A 15,054-nucleotide genomic window follows, 5' to 3' on the forward strand; every position below is an offset into this window, starting at 1 on the left:
TAAGAGTCTAGTGCTGCTTTTTTCTACCCCTGAACATAACCAAAAAACCCCTTTTGATTGGCATTAGCATTGAAATGAACAAGCTTATTTGGTTATTTAACATTCCAAAACCATTGTCTATGTACTCTTACTTATTCTTGGTCAGGTATTGTGGAATAATAAGAAATCAATCAATTTCTCTATTTATCTAAGCCCTCAGTTCCTAACACAGAGCTCCTAAAACCCTAGCAATTTCCCAAGTGATAAGAGCCATAGGGGTATCTTTTGTTATATTTGGTTCTTGTTTCTAATTCTGAAATAGCTCCAGAGTTAAAGGTATTATAAAAGGAGCATCTTTGTTATTTATAACAAGTCCCTTTCAAACACAGAGTTTATGCTAATGAGGTGAATTTTAGAAAGCCCTTAAGGATGGGAGGGAGGGCTGGTTGCCAGGGGGAACCAGTGGTGTGATAAGAGGGTTGGAACTTGCAGCCATTCCCTCCCATCTCCAAATCCAGGGAGGGGAGAGGGGCTGGAGAAAGAGCTCAAACATCAAAGACCACGATTTCATCAATGATGCCTACATAATGAGGCCTGCATAAAAATCCTAAAGGAAAGTGTTCAGAGAGCTTGTGGTTAGTGAGCACATCGAGTTGCTGGGAGGGTGATGTGCCCAGAGAGGGTATGGGAGTTTCATGCTCCTTCCCACATACTTTGCCCTATGCATCTCTTCCACCTGGCTGTTCTTGAGTTGTGTTCTTTTATAATACACCTGTAATTTAGCAAGTAAACTCTTTCCTTGAGTTGTGTGAGCCAGTCTAGCAAATTATAAAGCTTGAGGAGGGGTCACAGAAACCTCTGATTTATAGCTGGTTGGTCAGAAGGACAGGTGACAACCTAGACTTGTGACTGGCATCTAAAGTGAGGGGGCCTCTTGTGGAGTCTGTGTTAACCCCAAGTAGACAGTGTAAGAATTGAATTGGTGCTGGAGAATTGGTGGGTGTGGGACAACCTCCCCACACATTTAGTGTCAGAAATGTTGTGAGCAATAGAGGAAAACACTTTTCTTTTAGGTATCCATTTCTCTAATCTTTAAAAAATGTCCTTTCTAATTCCAGCTTGCCCAAGAGTTCCTAAGAAACCACACTCTCTTCTTCTTCACTGGCCTCCCATATCATAATACAATCAATTTCAGTTTGGGACAGTTTCCCAAACATCTTCAAGTACCTTTACCTGAAGAATTCCGTACCACAGAAGAATACCCAGAAGATTTCTGGGAACGTCTAGAAGTTGGGACAATAGTCAGTCTTCTCTGTTTTGATGCAACATAAGACATTTAGGTGATAAGTACAAATTCAGGAGTTCCTTACTCTGCTCAATTTACTCCATAGAAATAAGTTAAATATTAGGGGGCAACACAGTGATCTAGCACAGTTAGATCTCTGATCTAGAAGAGTTAGAGCTGTCTCTCTCAAATTCCGTGAGTGATATTGGGGAAGTTACAAATTTCTTTATATCTAACCTGTAAGATATTGAGACAGACAATCCTCCATGGACTTCTTGTGCTACTTACATGTCTTTATGGGTTGTATCAAGACTGCAAGGCTCTCAATGCTCTTTTACCCAGGCCATTTCTCAGGGTTGTTTATGCAACTGATCATCTTAGGAGAGGAGGCTTTCCTACTGCTTCCTATAAAAACAACGGTTCCCCAAACTGTGTTCCTCAGCTGCAACACAGAACCACCACATGTGTAGCATTTTTCTAAGCGATACAGTGTCTCCCAGGTGCAACTCTGGTGCAAGAGGAACTGACACAAATGTGTTGATGCTCAGACTGCTTGCAGTGTCATGAGTAATAAAGTCTTTTGTCGTGTCCTTCGTCAGTATCCAAGAAATAGGCTAATTTTTTACTTTGTAAGTAGAGTAAACCCCAACCTTGACAAAATATAGGAATAATCTCTACCCTTAACTTAACTCCCTGGAATACTGTACATTTGTGCTCCAAATGAGACAACACCAAAAGTAATATAGTTAAAAGCATGATAAATTCCAGTATAGGATTTGAGGCAGACCCTAAATATGAAATTCACAGAAAACGTGGAAGAAAGTATTCCAAGTGGGGAGAATGGGTATGTGAAGTGAGGGTGAAGGAAATAAGAATGGAGTGGGGAGTTCTTCCTGGGGAGAACTGGAAAACAGGAAGGGTAAAGTCAAATGACAGGTCTCTAAAACTAGACCTGCATATCCAGGAAGCAGGCAATGGGAACCACTGTAGGTTTTGAGCAGGGAAGTTGTATGATTAGAACTTTGTTTCAGGATGATTAGTCTGAAAGGATTATGCAAAGTGAATCTGAAGAATTTGGGGGAGGGGATCAAAATGGCTTCACTTGAAGAACTGGACCTGTTAAGGAAACAGAGGAGTCGAGAATAACCTAAAGTTTTTGCCCTGTGAGCCTCGAATACTGTGCTGAAAATGGAAATGAAAAAAATTGAATAACTGTTTTGGAAGTAAGGGGTAAAATCAGCTTGGCTTTGGATACAATAAAGGATACAATGATGTGGAAGCATTCTAAACATAATTTTCATCACATAGTTGTAAATACAAACTAAAGTTTGGGTTGGGATAATCACTAGCCAAGGGATAATAGTACCAATGATTAGAAATAAGATGTTTCCATCAGAGGAGACGGTTTAAAGAGAAATAGAAGGATGCAAGGTAACTGGCCTTTAAAGGGTGCCAACAATTATAGGCTGGGAACAGAACACAACAGACTGGCATTGCTGGAAGAGCTCTTTTGCTTATATCTTGGTAGCTAGAGCTGAAATGGATATACACCAGAGAGGCACTACAGGATACTGGATTATCTTTCAAATTAAAGGTCACAACCCATTAGTGGGGTATAAAAATCGATTTAGTATGTCCTACAGTGTAAGGTTATATGTTGTTTCATGAAACTTTTGTTCTAGATATTTAGAAATAAATGATGTGTGTATGGAATTTTGATGAAAAAGTATTTTTGAGAGCCAACTAGGTTTGAACTTTGGTATAGTGGTTAACAGCACAAGCTCTGGAGCTAGCCTGTTGGAGTTTGAACTCTACTTGAACTCCTCCCCTAGCTGTGTAACCCTAGGCAAGTTCCTTTTCTCTTTACTTTCTTTTTTTTTTTTGCACTTATTATTTTGAGACAATTATAGATTCACATACAGTTGTAAGAAATAATAGAGAGATACTGTGTACCCTTAACCTAGTTCCCCCAAAGGTAACATCTTGCCAAACTAGAGTAACTTATCACAACCAGGATATGACATTGAACTGTATCACAAGGATCCCTCACTTTGACCTTTTATAGCCCCAAGCACTTCCCTCCTGTCTCCTACCCCCTTATAACCCATAGCAACTACTAATCTGTTTTCCATTTCTGCAGTGCTGTCGTTTCAAGAATGTTATATAAATGGAATCATACAGTATGTAACTTTTAAAATTGGCTTTTTTTCACTCAGCATAGTTCTTGAGGGATCCATCCAGGTTATCAATAGTTCGTTCCTTTTTATTGCTGAGTAGTATTCCACTGGGAAAGTTTCTTAACTCTGTAGGCCTTACTTCCTTCATCCATAAGATAATGATAGGGTTTTGAAGATTAAACAAGTTCATGTATGTTAAGCATTTAGAAATGCTTGGGATGTACTAAGAATAAAAAATTGTGGGACTTCCCTGGTGGCGCAGTGGTTAAGAATCTGTCTGCCAATGCAGGGGACACAGGTTCGAGCCCTGGTCTGGGAAGATCCCACATGCCGCGGAGCAACTAAGCCCGTGTGCCACAACTACTGAGCCTGCGCTCTAGAGCCCACGAGCCACAACTACTGAGCCTGCGTGCTACAACTACTGATGCCCGTGAGCCTAGAGCCCATGCTCTGCAATAAGAGAAGCCACAGCAATGAGCAGCTATGAAGAGTAGCCCCTGCTCTCCACAGCTAGAGAAAGCCCATGCACAGCAACAAAGACCCAACACAGCCAAAAATAAATAAATAAATAAAATTTTTAAAAAAAGGGAATAAAAAATTGTTAGCTATCAAAATTATTATGGTCCTCCATAAGTAAGTTTAAAATTTTTATTTAATTTAAAATAAACCTTCATTGAATGTCTATGTGATACAGTGCTAGATGCTAAGAAAATTTCTTAGATATGTTCCTTCCATTTTTCAAAATGGTGGACATCAAGTCTTAACTCACAAAATATATCAAGGAACCAGCAAGCTATCTTGATGAGGTATTATTTCATACAAGTATATTATTCCCCTAATTCAAGTAATGTCCCAGCCACTCCAATGCTCAGAGAGATGAGTAATCTGGTCAACTGCAAGTTCACATAATCTGTTTAAAAAAGGTTTGTAGTAAGTACAGATAGGAATTCAATATTTATTGAGAAACTAAAGGTAGTAAACCATGTGCTTTTATTATTTCATTTAATCTTCATAATTTTCCAGTGAGTTTCAAAGCTTTTAGACCCAAATTAATAGCATATAATGAGATGAGATGTGAGATAATTGATCAATGTTGTAAGCATGACACGATTCCACCTTAAGAAGACATTTCATATTCTACCAGACGGGAGTTACAGACACATTGACTATAAAACCAACCACCACTGTAAGAAATCAGTTCACCAGAAAAACCTTCAATCTTGCCAAAATCAAAACAAAATAAAAGAAAAACCAAACCCCAAAGCTAACCAAACCCCTAAAGTTCAAATCTGTGACCTCCTAGAGTTTGTTATTTTAAAAAGCAGATTTTCAGAAGGCTGGAAGCCAGTGTTAGCACTTTTCCTATTAAAAAGCCACCTCTTATGACACATCCATAACAACAGATAAGGAACAGAATTAAAGCAGCTCAGCAGTGAAGGTCTCCTGACAAGATCTGAGCCTACATACATCAGCAGCTTTCTCCGGTTCTGACTGCAGGTTCCTCCCCAGACCCTGAGCCGCTCTGGGTATTACATGTGGATAATACTCCATATCATTCTTATTACAAGTACTCATTTACAAAAACTCTAAGTTATGTAAACAGTAAAATTCTAGCATTCCATATAACTGAAATGAGAAGAGATGTAGAAAATTGTATAAAAAAGACAAGGATGAAATGACTCAAAAAAAGTTAACAAGTAAAAGCCATTTTCCTTCCCCCTTCCTTCCCCTTCTGATTTTCTTTTTTTAAAGCAATATTCCAGAAAGACTTTTCTATAAATAAGTTATTGGCCAACATTACCATATACCACTTTACTGGTAATCTACTAAGATCATCAAAGTAACACAATTTACATATTCTTACATGCACCCCTATGTTCATAGCAGCACTATTTACAATAGCCAAGACATGGAAACAACCTAAATGTCCATCAACAGATGAATGGATAAAGAAGATGTGGTACATATATACAATGGAATACTATTCAGCCATAAAAAAGAACAAAATAATGCCATTTGCAGCAACATGGATGTAACTAGAGATTATCATACTAAGTGAAGTAAGTCAGAAAGAGAAAGACAAATACCACATGATATCACTTATATGTGGAATCTAAAATATGACACAAATGAACCTGTCTATGAAACAGAAACAGAATCAGGGACATAGAGAATAGTCTGGTGGTTGCCAACGGGGAGGGGGGGTGGAGAGGAATGGAGTGGGAGTTTGGGATTAGCAGATGCAAACGGGTGTATATAGAACGGATAAACAACAAGGTCGTACCGTACAGCACAGGGAACTATGTTCAATATCCTGTGATTAACCATAATGGAAAAGAATATGAAAAAGAATGTATATAAGTGTATAAGTGAGTCACTTTGCTGTACAGCAGTAATTAATACAACACTGTAATTCAACTATACTATAATAAAAAAAATTCACACATCTTCTGGGTTTTTCCCTTTTTGACTTCACCTATGACAATCATTCACAAAAATTCCAGCAAAAAGAAATGAAAAGGAGGAGGCTGACTCTTATAGTAGGCTTGATTCTTGCAGTAGTACCTTGTATTAAAGAAATAGAATTTTGCCAGGGCTAAGTCATAGGGAAGAAGTTTCTAAGAAGGGCACAGATTTGTTGGCCTATATGCAGCATTTTTCTTTAGTACGTAGTCTATTAAAGGAATCAAAACCTTAAACCTATCTAGTGCCCGGTAAATAATAATAATAATAATAATAATAATAATAATAATAATGATAATGGCATCTAACGTCAGTACTCACTGAATGAATCAACGCTGTCCTCTTTTTTTCTTGTCTATGAACTGTCAATCGACTAGACAATACTGATCTGCCTTTTCACCAAAATACATGTAACTAATTATATTAAAAGTAGAATCAAAGATGGAATAAAAAGATAGTTTGACTATAGGAAATGAGATGAAACTCAGGATAATTTACTCATTCAAAGTAAAGTGCTGAAGAAGAAACTACTGGGCATCACTGGAGAGAGAAAACTGCCTTAGTTTTTTGTCTGGTGTGACCAAATCTACGGAGGACAATACTGTCCTAAGTCTGATCCGAATACCAAGAAGTTTAAGACAATCTCTGCTCTCAAGGATTTTACACTTTAACTAGGAATGTAAACACACAAGGATTAGAGAGCAAGTAAAAAGCCTTAAGCTCCAAGTTCTGCAGGACTTGAGTGAATGGAGAAATGAACTGGGCCAAAGCTGTCAGGGAGCGCTTCACAGAGCTCTCATCTAGACTAAATGGGGATGTAGGGGGCACAGGGGGAGGGAGAAGGGAAGTAAATGCTCCGGGTGGGAGTTACAGGAACAAGGCAGGAGAGGAGGCTGAGGTCAGCTCATGCAGCCAGTGAAAAGGCCAGTGTGGACAGAGTGGTGGGTATGCGTGTGCTAGGAGAGTGTACACTGAAGCTGGGGGACTTGTAGGTGCCCAGCCAAAGTGGGAGAACGTAAAATGATAAAGTGGAGCCAAACTTCAATATTTCTATCTTTATTATAAAATGTGTAAATCATCTTGAGATCCCTAAAGTTAGGTGCCAATTACAGAAGAAATAATTATTGGTTTGAAAGAATACTTTGCCCATGATAAGCCCTCTTTCTTGAAAAATTTATCATGGAAGCCAGCATAGGATCTGAAGCAATAACTTGGAGTAATGATCCAGAAAAAAGAATTTATCATTTGTCCTACTCACTAGTTCATTAAATTATCACTGTAATTAAACTGGTCAACTTTGGTTCTCACGTGGCCTAGGTTTGGGGAACCTTCGTACATTCGAACATATGTGCTACTTTTCAAGGTAATTCCACCAGAAAGGAATGCTATTACATGACCAAGCTCAAAATGACTTAATGTTATGGGAAATCTACAAATCAGAGCAACATTCCAGACCAAATACTTGAAGTTCCTGGGATCTGTTTGTTTTTAAACTGCTTGTTCATGGTAATACATATATATATATATATACATACATATATATATATATATATATATATATATATATATGTATATATATGTATATATATATATATTTCTTTTCATGAATTATAAAAAAATTTACATCTTCCTAACAAATGAAAAAACAGCCATAGAAAAACGATATAATCGTGAAATAAAGTCCCCTTTGAACATATTATTATCTTAAAGGAACAGCATAAACATATATTAATCCTACTTTACTTGGAACCAGAAAGATAAAGATTTTTAAATGCAAGACTCTGAAAACCTAATCCTGTACGAAGTACCTGCATGGAAAATCTGGCGAATATGCTTACTGCTCCAGTTACAGTCATGGGAAATAAAACCTAAAGCGGACACTTCCTCTTATGGAAACAATCAAAAGGTGGTTAGAAGATTAAAAAAAAAAAAAAAGAAAAAGAAAAAGAAAACTGAAAGATGTTGGTGTGGCACGCACCTTCTGTATCATCGCGCATTTGCTCCACCAAATCTGTCAAATCCTCCCAAGAGTCTTTGCAAACAGCAAAAAGAAAGGAAAAGAAAGATAAAATGTCATGCAAGCCAAGAAAGAAAAGTGTTATTAAAAACAAGGTTCCAAAAGGGATAACTGAAAGGGAGATGCCTAGAACTCTTTGGGCTTAACTCAGAGATTAGCGGTGAAAAGCGCTGGGAACGTACCCAAAGAGGAATGTGACACTAACCGAGCAGAAATATCAACTACGACTATTAAATAGGTCTCAAAGCTAAGATTAATAATTTCAAGGCTTCTAATTTCACAGATCTTCTATGGGATCTGTATATCCCATAAATAACAGATTTTTTTTCCCATTGAAAATCAAGATGAGACTCTGTATTCTAGTGTACACAACAGGGACCTCATTCAGTATTTCTTTTGATTCCTTCAGTGAAGCTAAAAAAACATGTGGAATGTTTTTTAGACTCAGGTCAAATATCATGATGCAAAACTAGTGACTTTTCCTAAAACAACCAAAGAACAACCTAAATACCTTTCCCGAGCCTTCCACCCCAACAGCTCTCCTTCCCCCAAACAAAAATAAAGGACAAGTTGCTGTTTTGAAGATAAATCACTTATAATTCAATAAAGACAGATGTTTATTCAGTTAAAAGTATAGTACTCTCTCTCCCCTCTTACTATAAACTCAGTGTTCTTGTATACAGAATATTCCATGTGAGACAAAAGGACACAGATGTCAAGATTACAAATATAATAGATACTTTATTATAGTGTCTTCTAATAGTGTCTTAAAGCTGTAAGATCATTATCTGTTCTGAAATGAATTTTGAGAACCTATAGAAATTTTTTAAAAAATGCATTAGGTTCATCCTTCAGTAACTCTGAAACCATGGTATTATACACAACTGCAATATTCATAATTAAACTCACAAAATCACGTGAATTTTATATGTGTAAATACGCAACAAATAAAGGTAAGTTCTCAGAGGATGAAGCATAACAGAAATGAGAAAATGGGCAAAGAATACTTTGCCCATGATAAGCCCTCTTTCTTGAAAAATTTATCATGGAAGCCAGCATAGGATCTGAAGCAATAACTTGGAGTAATGATCCAGAAAAAAGAATTTATCATTTGTCCTACTCACTAGTTCATTAAATTGTCACTGTAATTAAACTGGTCAACTTTGGTTCTCACGTGGCCTAGTGATTTTCAAGTGGACTGTAAACGTTCATTCTAGTGTCAAATATAGGTTCAGTTATCCTCTAAAGACGTGCAAAAAACCCCACAAATATATAAAAAGTTAAAATTTAAATTTAAATTCAGAAAACAGGGAAGCAGATGGGGATCTAGTAAGGTGATATGTGATTAAAATGGAACTTTTTTGAAAACTACATAAATAAAGATTATTGGTTAGGTCAGACACAAAGACAGGCAATATAAAAAGTAATATAAAGGGTAATATAAAAAGAATGCAAGTACCTATACCCTATTACACTTGTACCGTTCCCCAGTTCAAAAGTTTAGAAATTAATGACTTAGAAAACCAAGCACAGGAGTACAGCTCAGAGAACCAGGATTAAATTCCTAACTTCTGTCAACATCCCAAGCAAGTCACTTTATAAACAGAGGTAGGAGAACATGACAGTTCAGAGAACAGACTCAAGAGCTGGAACGCGCGGGCTCACGTCCCAGCTCCACCCCTTACTGGCTGTATGACCTTGGTCCAGGTACTTCACCTGTTTTTCCTCAGTCAGTTTCCTCATCTATAAATCATGGACAAGAGGAGTACCTATCTTACAGCCCTGCTGCAAGGAGTAAAAGAGTAAACACAGGTCCAAAATCTTTTATCTGAATATTTTCTGGCCAAATGTATTCTGAAATGCAGGATTTTATTTTTTTTAGAGAGGTAAACTGGCATATACTGAGGCCAACATGCAGAACCAGCAGGGCCTGAGACAGCACTTCACCAGCAAGCACATTAGTATTTCTGCAGGAAACATATGGATATTGAAATTAAATAGGATAAAGACTATAAATAGCCTTAAGTAAATTCAGGTCATATTCTAGCATCAAATGAGTTCAGGCAAATTTATGAAAAATGCTTTTGGTTTTAAGAGCTTTTTTTTGCATTTATGTCTAGAACACTCAGAAAGTATCTCATACAGAAAAAGCACAATATTATTATTTTACAATGAACTTGTGTTAAAATACATCATATATATATATTTGCATATATGATTTTCAAGTATAATCCCCTGAAAATATAATATGCTACAGATTTATATTATGTAGGATTATAGATTCATAAGAATATTCTTTTAACGATCATGTTAGTTTGCCATACAGACTTGCCATGTGACCTTGTGAAAATCCGTAAGGTGCCTTCCTATTTTATTCTTCATTTCTTTAACTAAAAACTACATTTGTCACCTAATAAAAGTCTACTCTATTAAAGCAAAATATAAAGAAACTCCAAGATTTGTGCAAAGAAGAGCTCAGGAAAGTGAATTTCTAGGTGGAAATGGGTGTGGGTACAAGGGATCTCTCTGATTTTCCCCTTGGCATGGGCCATCTAGAGCACTTTTCTGTTCCAACCGGACATATTTTGTTCTGTTTCTAAAACAAAATATAAAATTATGAGTGTCAGAGTGATGGAATCAATTTAAAAGAGCCCTCCTCCCCAGAAAGGTAAAAGGTATGTTTTCTCCTTTTAAAGTTGTTACCCACTTTACCTTGGCATGCTCACAATTTTATTGTAATAAAGAATGGATACCATAATGCTCTTTTATAACCCCCAAAGAAGGATTTATAAAAGATTTTTAAAAATTGTGCCCTCTGGAATATGTTCAAATTATTAAAACGACAACAATAAAAGCAAAAGTATCTAATACATGAATCAAAGAGGTGGGTGGCAGCATGACCAACTCTTGTCTCTTTCCCAGAACATTTCCTTTTTCTAGGGATAATACTTTGTTGCCTTGAGCATGTTTCGCCTGGTCTAAAAAACTATATTACCTTTAATTTGTATCGTAATACATATTCACAAATTGCAAAGAAGCATAATCTAAAGCCTTGCTGGTTGATAACAAAAGATAGGTCTGGATTAAAATTTTGCTCTAGATAATGCATAAGTCAGAGCTGTAGCAATCAGAATTGTGCCAGATGTGCACTATAAATTTTAAAGTGAATGGTAAAGGGGAGCTTCCAAAGTTACTCTGGCTAAACAGACAGCCTCAGTTCACTCAAAACACTGACTCACAAGGAAAGGAGTGCATACCTTATAAATGCCAAGTGGACTGTCACAGGGTGTGGTGGCATGAGACCAATGCAACGTCAGGACCACCACTCCACTCTAAACGCTTGGGTTAAATGGTTAAAAATGCTGCTCCCAACAGACTCTATCATCTTATTTTTAAGATGCATATGAACAAAGACATCTTTTAAAGTCAAGAGATAAGAGACAGGCTGGAACTATACAAAGGCCCTGAATTAGGACACATAGGTTATTTGAGGTTCACTGAACCATTTCCTGGCTAAACGTGGAGACTAATTTACTTAGCTCTGGAAATATTTAATTAGGTGGTACTGTAAAATAGTTGTTCTTACGGTATGTGGTGACTCAATGATGATGCAGTGTGGTCTGGTAAAAGAGGGCCTAGCTTTGACATTGGACCCTGCATAGATACTTCTTTTTTCTCTCCATGAGGGAGAGCTGAAGCTCCATCCCTCCTGAGAAGCACTGGAATAGACTCAAAGTGCCTCTCCATTGTTTATGTACCCAGGCTTGTGAGATCTCTCTTCTTCTTGATACGTTCTCTCTTCAGGAGTATTATTACTATAGACGAGGGAGTTGCAGTCAAGTTTAGAGACAAAAGTAACCAAGTTACACTGTCTCCTTGAGGCTAGGTGTCTCTGATTTAGAGTGTTACTTTTTAAAAGTTTACTAGAGTTTCTTGAGAGTTTCTTGAGGGGAGAGCCTTCCTGAAGCCCCAACCACTGATCACAAATAACTCTGAAGGACTGTTGTGAAAATAAATGTTAATTAATTTAAAGTACTTAGCAAATCACAGGTACTCAATGTCAACTTCACATTTATAAGAAACCAATATGTGCCCTGTATTTTTTTTTTTTTTTTTTTTTTAAAGATTTATTTATTTTATTGATTGAGTGATTCATTGCTATGTTGGGTCTTCGTTTCTGTGCGAGGGCTTTCTCCAGTTGCGGCAAGCGGGGGCCACTCTTCATCGCAGTGCGCAGGCCTCTCACTATCGTGGCCTCTCTTGTTGCGGAGCACGGGCTCCAGACGCGCAGGCTCAGCAGCCGCGGCCCACGGGCCCAGTTGCTCCGCGGCATGTGGGATCCTCCCAGACCAGGGCTCGAACCCGTGTCCCCTGCATTAGCAGGCAGACCCTCAACCACTGCGCCACCAGGGAAGCCCTGTGCCCTGTATTTTGATTTGGCTACAAACTGGAGTCCTCTAAGTATATCTGCCATAATTATTCAAAGGAAATAGAGGGAATGGGATTGGGAAAAAAACAAAACTAAACTAAACTAAACTATTAAACACAGGGAAAGAACATAAGTCAATGTAAGTAGACCAAGGACAAATTTGGCAGCTGAGACACTGTTAAACAATAATATAATTAGGTTGGTAACCTAATAATAAATATTAGCAGAGGAACTGTCAAGCTAACTTAAAAAAATGCTAAGAGGTCCTGTTATAATAAACCAGTAATTTAGGCCAAGGTCTATCTTCTCCCCAAAGTATAGTAAAAAAACAAAAATATCAGCAAAGAAATACAAATGGTCCTGGAAAAAGTAGTATTAAGTTGCTGTGATACTGTGATTTATAATAAGAAATATATATTTGGTTTTCATGCCCAGTCCCTGACAGAGGCCTCCTGAAACCTTATAAATTCCTAAGTGAAAAATACACTAGGAGCATCTTTTGTTCTAATGAGGTGACTCTGGGTGGTCTCCTGAATGGGATCTGGTTCCCATAATTAGAAGCTTGGAATTATCAGCACCACTCCCCCACCTCTCTGAAGAGACGAGAGGGGCTGGAAATGGAGGTAATAATTGGTCTTATCCATGTGAGGAAGCCTCCTTAAAATCCCAGTAGTACGGGGTTCGAAAGCTTTCAGGTTGGTGAACACATTCACACACCCGGAGGGTGATGTATTCCAACTACACAGGGACAGAAGCTCCTGCGCTCTGGGCCCTCCCAGACCTCACCCTATGTATCCCTTCATCTGGCTGTACATCTGCTTCCTTTATCATATCCTCTAATAAACTGGCAAACGTAAGTTAAGTGTTTCCCTGAGTTCTGTGAGCTGTTTAGCAAATAACTGAATTCAAGAGAGAGGAGGTCATGGGAACCTGCGATTTGTAGCCCAGCCAGAGAGAAGTGGTGGGTGACCTGGGGACCTACAACTTGCATTTGGCAGCTGAACTGTACGGTTGTGGGGTGGGAGGGAACAGTCTTGAGGGTCTGAGCCTTTGATCTGTGGGATCTGATGTTATCTCCAGGTAGGCAGAGTCAGAAAGGAGTTAAACTGTGGGACACCCAGCTGGTGTCACAGAATTGCTTGGTATTGGGAAAAATCACACACATTTGGTGACAAGAAGTGTCAGAAGTGAAGTGTTCTGTGTAAAAGTAAAAGAGAGACACAAGAGGAGGAATGTAGGTTTTTCCAATACAGTTATCAACATTTGAGCCGTTTAATATTTACTGAGCACGAACGGGGAGCAAAGGGCTTTACTAAGGCAGTTAGGACAGTTAATCTGTACAGAAGAGACAAAGAGGAAATATCCACAGACACTGCCCTTGAGGAGAACTACGTAACTATGACGCAAGGTAAAAAGGGATTGGTATTAGATAAAAGAAGATAAAACAGATTCCTAAGTCAGGTGAGCAGCTAGGTGACACAGGGCCTGACGGGGAGTGAGGGGATGAAAAAAAGGGACCTCCACTGCATCAGGAGACCCTTTGCCCTCTTGCCTGAATGGCTGCAATGGCAGAAAATAACGTCTCTGACTAACTGGACCTCAACTGGGTAGCTGCTGCCCATAGAAGAGGACACTGTGAAATTCTCAGATAAGACAGAGTACATCTCATACATACCCTAAGTTTTACAGCTCTTGGAGAAAGAAAAAAGAAATTCCAGCAGCCTTTTCACTGCAGAAAGTAAACTATAGCAATCTTAGAGAAGTGTGAAATTTCTCACTGTACAATCAACAGTAAAACTCATTCTCTTCTGCTAGGACATTGTCACTAGCTCAAAGAAACCTCCCCCCCACCAAAAAAAAAAGATAAAAACATTATCATGCAGTTTGCAGCTGCTGAATCAACTGTCCTAAAAACCCACAACTGTTTCCTTTGAAAGTTCAGATTTTAATACAGTGTGGGAAACCGCAACCAACTGCAGTGGCGAAAGATAAAAATGAGTTGCAAACAGGCAGCCAATATGAAAATTCATGACACCATGGCATTAAAAATTTTTTTTTAATGTTTATTACAGCTTGGAAACGTGTATAAAAAAAGTAAAATACATTACTATTTGACCCAGAAATTCCACTTCTAAAAATGAAATTGTTCAAGTGAAAAGTGTTCAAATTATAAACATAATGATGTACCAAAACTGTTTGGGGTAGCCTAATTTAGAAATAACCTAAATATCTGTAATAAGGGAGGAAAGAAATTATGGCACATCCAAACATGTGAAGACATTAAATGAGGCAGTAGAGATTTCTATTTACTGAAGTGGAGAGAAAAACGGCAGGTCACACAAGACAGTTATGGGATGACCTTACATGCATAAAATGGTGCGAGTTTGTAAACGAACCACATGTGTATACATTAAAAAAGAGAATCAGGTTGCTAAACCTTACCAGTGGTTACTGATAGGTGCTAGAATTTTCGGTGAATTCTACTGTTTTATATTTTTTTACTTGTCTGTATTCTGTGACTCTTAAATGTGAATATATTATTTTTATAACTAGAAAAATAAAGTTGTTTTCACTAAAATTCATATATATATAATAATTCTAAATATATTTTTCTAAAAGAACCCCATTATTTTCAATACGCTGATATAATATTTTTTTATTGGGGAAAATTTAATTATGATGAAAAATAAATACTTAGGGGTCA

General features: G+C 37.7%; 1 protein-coding gene across 11 annotated transcripts in view; it reads right to left on the bottom strand.

Annotated features, from left to right (window-relative positions):
• RUFY3 (RUN and FYVE domain containing 3) overlaps nucleotides 1-15,054 on the bottom strand; it is a 90,029-nt gene that overhangs the window by 44,040 nt on the left and 30,935 nt on the right. For 3 of the 11 annotated variants that reach the window (XM_036852170.1, XM_036852169.1, XM_036852175.1), the window contains one exon: nucleotides 7,883-7,936. The exons of the other annotated variants lie outside the window; for them this stretch is intronic. In XM_036852170.1, coding sequence (XP_036708065.1) covers nucleotides 7,883-7,936 — 54 coding nt within the window. The remainder of the gene's footprint in view (nucleotides 1-7,882; nucleotides 7,937-15,054) is intronic. 11 annotated transcript variants of the gene reach the window in all.

This window comes from Balaenoptera musculus, chromosome 5 (genome assembly GCF_009873245.2).
Source record: "Balaenoptera musculus isolate JJ_BM4_2016_0621 chromosome 5, mBalMus1.pri.v3, whole genome shotgun sequence".
Lineage (NCBI taxonomy): Eukaryota > Metazoa > Chordata > Mammalia > Artiodactyla > Balaenopteridae > Balaenoptera > Balaenoptera musculus.